Genomic DNA, 8,122 nt, shown 5'->3' on the forward strand with positions numbered 1-8,122 from the left:
TTAACAACCGGAAGTTTATTTTCTGTTTTGTACCGAAACTGTATTTCTGATTTTACATAAATACAACTTAAAAATTATGCAGAAAAAATATATTTTTAGTTTTTAAAAACATAAAAACAGAATTGCATAGAATCTTTCTTTAAATTATGGGGTGGAATAAGAATTTCGGACATTATTTATCCTCAAAAAAAAACAAACTTTGACTGATCAAAAAGGGCAAATTTGAGATTTCCATAGCATATTGTTTTCTCACAGACCTATAAATAAAAATAAAAAAACCATTTATCAATTCAACTTTCATTAACTTTGAGCAAAATCCATGGCTGCTGTTACCACCACATTGAAGCTGTCACTTTTCTTCACCTTCATCTCAGTTTCATTATCGGCTATTCCCCCAACATGCAACCGCATAGAGTGTCCCAATTACGATCTCATACAAGCGGGAAATGGCTATGAAATCCGGCGCTATAATTCATCTCTTTGGATTTCCACTCAACCCATTCAAGAAATTTCTCTTCATGAAGCTACAAGAACCGGTTTCTTGAGGTAATTTTTATCAACTAATTTATGTTTAATGTCAAATATTTTTCTACTAAAGTTTTGACATTAGGTTCGTACCAAAATATCCATTTAATTCAAAGTTATGTTGAAGTGTTTGTAAATGGGGACAATCATCGCCTTATAAATTGGTGTTTTAAGATTGAGTTAGACCCAACCACAAATTTTAAGATTGAAATTTATTGGAGATTTTAAAAATTTCGGTAATTTTATAAAATTCATTACCCCGTTCCGGAAATTTCACAACTTCAAGTAGAAAACCAATACGAGAAATTCCAAATTTCTTACGTGTATGAGGAATTTCTTTAAAACCTGAAGTTTTCGGTATGGCAAATGAACTGAAGTCACACCGGAAATTTGAAATATTCGGTATTTTTTTCATATACCGGATATTTCAAATTTCCGATAATAATTTTAACTGATGTTACCTACCGTAAAATTAAAATATCTGGTATGTAGCATCAGACACGAAATTGATAAATCTAACAAAAAAAATTATATTTATATGTAGGAAATTTCAAAAAATTTAGTATTTTATAGAGATAATTTGTTAAAAACGTCCTACTTGGGGTGGCATGTATAAAATGGGGGTGACAAGATAAACTCTTCAAACTTTAAGATGATATCAGAGCATATCCTAGACCCATTGTTGTGCTTCCCACATCATCCACCCTTCGGCCTCATTGAGTGAGGGGGGATGTTGGAATTTTCGCCTTAATTACGGCATTAGAACTTGCCTTTATTGCAATTTTTTAATAATAGATGAATAGTGGGTGTTGGTGTCCTATATTTTTAACATAATCAGTGTTTGAGTGTCCGTGGAATTAATTGAACTTGATTAATCTTTTTCTTTTTTTCAGTCTTTTTGACTATATTCAAGGTAAGAACAAGTACCAGGAAAAAATAGAGATGACAGCACCTGTTGTCTCAGAGGTTTTACCTAGTGATGGACCCTTTTGCAAGTCTTCATTTGTTATAAGCTTTTATGTACCTAAACAGAAACAAGCGAATCCACCTCCTGCAAAGGGTCTTCATGTTCAAAGATGGAAACATGTGTACGCAGCAGTTAGACAGTTTGGTGGATTTGTCAAAAATACAGACGTTGGCGAGGAAGCTGCAGCTTTGAAGGAAAGTATTGCCGGTACTAAGTGGTCGTCTGCTATTGATCAAAGCCGTAGAGCTGGTCATGCTTCGGTTTACTCTGTGGCTCAGTACAATGACCCTTTAGAATTTGATAATAGGGTGAATGAGATATGGTTTTTGTTTGATTTACCGGAGAAGAAATTTACCGGAGTCGCTGATTCCAGGTAGTGTGTAAGTTTTCAATGTGAAAGCAATATGTCTAGTTTGCAACCTGATGTGTTAGTTAAGATATCTTGTTGAATTAATAAATAAAGTGCAGGCTCAAGTGTTTCACAATGATATTCAGCTTGACTTTTTGTTCATGTAATGTTAAACTTGCACAATAAAATTATAAGGAATTGGTATGGCTTTTGAAATGAGTGTATGAGGAAAATCACCTATAATTCTTAAAAGAGTCGCCTTAAGTTTTTAGAGATCTTATTTTGGTTAGCCATGGTTTAATCGTGACAAAATAAATTAGGTTATTTAATTATGATTTAACTATGGAAGCTCTATTATGAGGTCTTATTTGTGCATAATTTTATTTAAAAAAATTTGAGGTCTTGAGGTCCTATACAATTTTGAGTTTGTATAGGATGACTCTCCACCACTAAAATTGAGAGAAGTAATGTTTTTTTATTGACATTATCGGATTTTTTACCTTCAATTCAGACATTATCGGGTTGACGTCACAAGAATGTGTTAACATAAAAGTCTTTTTGATTATAAAGTTGGTGAATGTTATACAACTTTATTTGAGTTGTTTGAAAAAACTTATAATATTTTTAAATTATTTTTATAAGTTATTATGGATAATTTATTAAATTAACTTTTAATTATTTTATCTTTTTTATTAAAAAGTAGTTTACATAAAAGTTATCGTAAATATTTATAAATAAAGTGTTTATTCAAACATGCCAATAATCTTGCCTAATCATTTGCCACATCATCAAAAATGATAAAAATAAATTATAAAGGATATAAAATATATAGAAATCATAAATTAATTTTGGTGAGAGTAAATTCAACTTCATTTTAGCAAAACCAAAAAAAAAAAAATACAATACAAATCCAAAGTTAGAAAAAGAATTCTTCAACTATCTTATAACGTGTGCTTGCAAATGATTGATTGATTTGGAAAAAGCATATCACAAAAGAGAGCCATTGATATAGGAGTTCGAGTATTGTTTTACATTTGAGAAATCAAAGATATGTATGTAGTATATTGAACAACTTCGAAGGCAAAACTATAAAAAATCATGGTGATGGTCTAAAAAGTGTATCATTATAGACACTCATAGGGTGGACAACGGACCGGTTTGGACGGCCAACTCAACCCACAGTTGATTTTTTAAGACCCATTTCCGTTCAAATTTTAAATCGATTTGAACAAGTTGGGTCTAGACGGATCCGGGTTGATGCAAACATTTTATTTGGGTTATCGAGTTAATTGAGTTTTTAGGCCGAGTAATATATTATTCAGCCTTTCACAATTTTTTACAATACACAAAATTTTATACATAGTTGACTAGTAGTGTTTTCATCTATCAAAAGAATTAAAACTCTTTCAAGTGGGACTGATTGCAGTGACAATTTTCATTTGCTTTCTCTATCATTGAGTAGCTTCATCCTTTAGTTGAGAAAATTCTGCATAAAATGGAACAACATATTTTCTTAATAATATGAGAAAGAGATCAATGTTTTTTTTTTTGAACAATCTATAAATATTATTTACCGATCATATAAATATTATACAACATAACAAACAGTTGAAAAAGCATGAAAAATTAAACAAACTATCATTCTCAATATTAAGCACAAGACAAATTAGTATAACCACCAAAGAATAATTTACACCACATGTTTCTATCACTGAGACTTAGCAAAGGAAAATGTATAAATAATATATGCATTAAGAACTTTACCTACAATAATATAGTAACAAATGAATTTATATAGTTTAAAACTAAAAGTGATAAAATATTTTGAATCAAACCAAACACAAAGGCAAACCAAATTTAAAAACTTTTGAAGACATGCTTAATTTAAGAAAGGCAAACCAAACACCAGCCACTGCAGTCATCATCCACAATCTGCAAACATCATTTGCACATAAGAAAGAGTATCAGTGTGCAGTGGAGGATGTTATCAAGGTATGCTAAAGAATGAATCCAAAATTTACCATTTAAGTTCCATGATACACAAAACTCTACAAACAAGCTAGTAGATATCGAAAACACTACTACCAAACGTACAAACCATCCAAACAGCAAAGCAATATTTTCCTGTTACTACAAAGCAGCAATAATCTCCTGAAACAAAAGATCAAAAGTTCTGTCATAAGCAAACTTCTATGACACCAACAGAAATGAAAGCATCTCCCCTCCAAAAGAGCACCCTCCAGAATAAACCACCAGAACACCACATGTTATAATAATGAGCATTGACAGTGCAAGATCGGCGCCCAAACAAGAAAACCAAAGCACAATTCAGAACATGTGCCACCAAACACTGGCAACCCAACTATGGTACTAAGCGACAACGCCGAAAAAGATAAGTGCGTATTCCTACGAGGACGGAATAACACTACAAAAACTAACTTAACCACTTGGCAGCAGATTGCAGCCTCCAAAACCGGCTTTAACCACACACATCAACAAACATTATAACTATAAAAACACACAGAAAATCGGTCAAATGTCACCCGCGACCCCAACATCTCAATAAACCAATTCCACTAGAGACCCGATTAACCACTTCTAGAGCGACGAACTATCCTTTTAGGTGATGAATTTGAATCACTTGGGATCTTCCTGCAACACAAATAAAAAACCAGATAGAACCAAAGCAGGACCAACACTGCCTACCCAAACGATCCAAAACCAAACAGATACACACCAGAACCAACACTAGCTTAACAAGCCGAAAAACTGCCTCGCACGACTACTCCAGCGTAAGAGTCAACCCTGCACCAAAAAGAAAACACTCTGCTAAAGCCAGACTTGAGCTGCACCAAATAAACTCACCAACACTAGTTTGAAACATTTCTTATGTCTCTCCCCTCAAATATACTGACCCATCTTGTTTCAAAAAACACCCCGATATATACTATAGGGATGAACCTGATTCTTTAAGCATTCAATCTCCAAGTGTGTATAATCTCTTAAGTCTTAGTTACTTGTTTAATATATAATATACTCGATCACAACATAGAATAACCAGCAGTACAAGATAAGCCAACTTACCTTTAATATTATAATCAGTTTCCAATTGTGCATAATCATTCAAATCTTAGTTATTTGTGTCCCAACATACAATAACCAGCCGTACAAGGTAAACCAGCCACAAAACATACAATAACTTAGGACTAACCCACCACACAGACCTCATGCTACAACAGTCAATAAGCAAGCAACATCAAAACATACGATAGCCAAAAAAGCTGACTAAATTCAAGATTAATTGGTACAAAGCTGAGCAACAATGCATGCGAAAGAAATATCATCACTTAAGAATATCACTAAATCGTCAATGTCATCCATTATATTTCATGTTTTGTTGTTCTTTTGAAATCAATAAACCTTAATTGTCTCATACTCATAGATATACACGTGCATATCTACGAGTAGCAGTTTATCTTTTGAAATGACTAATTACTTATTTTGGTCTTTAGTATACGGAATGAATTCGATTATATCATTTTTCATTCCTATCTTAAGGGTACACCCATTAGCATCAAAAAAATATATATATATATATATATATATATATATATATATATATATATATATATATATATATATATATATATATATATATATATATACACGATGCTCATAGATATATATATATGCTACTGAGTGTCCCCTTAAGAGATGAGAATATGAAAAATATGTAATCGAACTCATATTTTATATTAAAGGGCGAAACAATTTCAAAGATAAATGGCTACTTGTAGATATGCAAGTATATATCTATGAGAATTAGACAATCAAGATTAATGGGCTTCAAGAGAGCATTAAAACATGTAATATAATGGATGACACCGAAAATTTAGTCTTATTCTTAGGAGACGATATTTCTTTGCACTGTTGCTCAGCTTAGGGTTGCTCACGAGAATTTACATAGAATTGCATTGTTTTTATGGATGTTGTATGAATATTTAAGACAGGAAACTGTGAGAATTAAGACATGACTGTGCAAATATAAGACATGAATATATTTAAGAGAAATTAAGACAGGAATATTTAAGACATAAATATATTTAAGAGAAATTAGATAAAAATAAATGAAAATGATAGCAGACACGGAACCTACCTGCAGAGTATTAGAAGAGACCGTCAATGATCTGATATTAGGAAGGTCTTGCAACGAGCTGAGTAGGACTGCAGAATCCTCTTGGAGGGCAGAGTTATGAAAGCCAACTTGTTCAGCATCAATGCATAGGTGTTTAAGAGAAGAAAAATGGGTCAGACATAGATTTTCACTTGTATTACCGGAAATTATGTGAAAGGGCATATCTTACCATGCGTTTGAGGACTAAGTCAGTCGACGGGAAACTATCACTGACATCGAAATCAAATGGGGTGAGGCCAAATCTAGAGCGTAGAGAGAATTTGAATCGTCATCATCTTCGAACTCATTGCGAGAAAATTAATGTGAGAAAATTTGCTCCTGTGTTGAAAAACAAAGAAAAAAACATCCCATTGATGTGCCGATGAAGAAGACATAAAGCATATATATTTTTTTACATAAAAGCTTCCCTGTGTCATGTGCAGCAAGCATGTCACGTGTTGATTAAAGAAACACAATTTATTGAATCCCAGCCACTTAAGTTCTCAATCCTTGTATCTCAAATCCAAACGTCCCACAATATTTCACTGGGTCGGATCTGACCCGAAATCCCTAACCAACACCGGGTTTGCCAAGGAGACAAACCCTAAAATTCAAAATCGTTCCTCTTTGTCTCTCGTTATTCTTCCACCCCTATTTTCTTACGATGAAATGAAACGCTACACAAGCATGGATTTGAGCAATATTCATGGGGTTATTGATTAGGAATACATGGTGAACATCATGGTATAAAGATTTCGCAGAACAAGTGAGGAATACTTACAACACCGGAATTAATCCGGGTAGCTTTGACGTTGGCGAGAGTCCGAACAGATTCAGGTAGGTTTTCTTTGACACCCTCCTTAGTTCTTTTACCTTTCGTGAGTTGCGGTTTGCGAGAGTATGGAATTAGCGAGGACCTATTGTATTGGTTCTGTTTGTTGTTGTGTTGATTCTGAACTGAGGCTGTTGAACAAGTGCTGAAGGTTGAATCGTGGAGTGAGGTGTTTGATGAGTTGCGGTCTCTTCTTTTTCTGTGTTGCTGTGTTTATGTTGTGCGTACAGAGAGTGGTGAGTGTATTTGTAAGGTGTTGAGTTTGTTAAGGTTTGGTTGAAGGATTGAATGAGGTTGAGTGATTTCAGTGTTATGAGTTTTGCAGTGAGATTAAGGTTTGAGTGTGTGAGGGAGGTTTGTGTATTGTTTTGTGATATTTTCGTTGGTTTTTTGAGTGAGGGCAGGTTGAGAGTTGTGGCTTTGATTTTGTGTTTGGAAGGTGAGATTCTGTTTTTGGCCCCCTTTTGTGTTGATGAATGTCTCATTTTATAGCTGAGATTGTGATATTTTTGAGAGGGAAATTTGTGAGGTTTCAAGCTTGTTTTACAAGTTGTTGGTAATTCTGATTTTTTCAGTTCTCTTTCTCTCTTGCTGTAGTTTTTTCTTTATTGATGCAGGTTATGGAGTTGTCCATTTTGGTGCTAAGTTTGGACTGTTGTGAGAAGCAGGGTACCAGCAAGGTTGGTGTAGCAGAGCAGCAGCAAGGTGCAGGTTTTGGCAGCATGGGGCAGCAATTTAGGACAGTTTCTATTGCATTTTTTTTTGGACCTTTGGGGCAGCAATTTAGGACAGTTTCTATTGCATTTTTTTTTTTGACCTTTGGGGCAGCAAACTTTGGGCCCTTAGAGCTTAGGTTTAGGGACTGAATTCATGTAATAACTTGTGCCATTTATTTGTAACCTTTCAATGATTATTTCAAACTTTCAATGATTATTTCAAATGATTAAGAACTTTAGCAAAAGTCTTGTAATTCTTGTAATTTTCAAATGAACTTTGAATGAAGCTTCTATCTTTTTGTAAGATATAGTTGCAATTGAATACAATTTATTCTTGAAGTGTTCCAATGAAATTAAAATGAGATCTCTCTTTTTTTCTTGTAAGATGCAATGCCCATTTGAAATTGAATGGAATGTAACCTTGAGATTTTGAATGAATTTGGCTTCATGTTTAGATTTATGGAATATTCTTTGTAACTTAAAGAGATTACCTTGTAAGTTAACTTATAACATTGTCAAAAGCGTACAATCTTTGTTTCCCGAATCCTTGAATCAAACA

At 33.5% G+C, this 8,122-nt stretch overlaps 1 protein-coding gene and 1 long non-coding RNA gene across 4 annotated transcripts; one reads left to right on the forward strand and one right to left on the reverse strand.

The window, feature by feature from the left end:
- Positions 1 to 282: 282 nt before the first annotated feature.
- LOC131593421 (uncharacterized) lies at positions 283 to 2,057 on the forward strand. Its single transcript, XM_058865915.1, has 2 exons — positions 283 to 546; positions 1,419 to 2,057. Exons 1-2 carry the CDS (start codon positions 320 to 322, stop codon positions 1,867 to 1,869), a joined length of 678 nt encoding a protein of 225 aa, XP_058721898.1. The 5' UTR covers positions 283 to 319; the 3' UTR covers positions 1,870 to 2,057.
- Positions 2,058 to 2,648: 591 nt separating this feature from the next.
- Positions 2,649 to 7,596, reverse strand: LOC131593422 (uncharacterized). Of its 3 annotated transcripts, none has more exons than XR_009280971.1 (5): positions 6,797 to 7,596; positions 5,998 to 6,354; positions 4,579 to 4,646; positions 3,863 to 4,493; positions 2,649 to 3,773 (listed from the first exon to the last, which is right to left on the reverse strand). It is a non-coding gene; the product is annotated as an uncharacterized LOC131593422 (long non-coding RNA). The 3 variants fall into 3 exon arrangements; XR_009280972.1 differs by having other exon boundaries at positions 3,863 to 4,646; positions 5,998 to 6,104; positions 6,206 to 6,354; positions 6,797 to 7,595; XR_009280970.1 differs by having other exon boundaries at positions 2,652 to 3,773; positions 3,863 to 4,646; positions 6,797 to 7,591.
- Between the last annotated feature and the right edge of the window lie 526 nt (positions 7,597 to 8,122).

Source organism: Vicia villosa, linkage group LG3 (assembly GCF_029867415.1).
Source record: "Vicia villosa cultivar HV-30 ecotype Madison, WI linkage group LG3, Vvil1.0, whole genome shotgun sequence".
NCBI lineage: Eukaryota > Viridiplantae > Streptophyta > Magnoliopsida > Fabales > Fabaceae > Vicia > Vicia villosa.

Excerpts from the sequence above, each read along its gene's own strand:
- LOC131593421 (XM_058865915.1), top strand. The coding sequence starts at position 320 with ATGGCTGCTGTTACCACCACATTGAAGCTGTCACTTTTCTTCACCTTC. Across the intron at positions 547-1,418 it reads ACAAGAACCGGTTTCTTGAG|TCTTTTTGACTATATTCAAG; the intron begins GTAATTTTTATC and ends TCTTTTTTTCAG.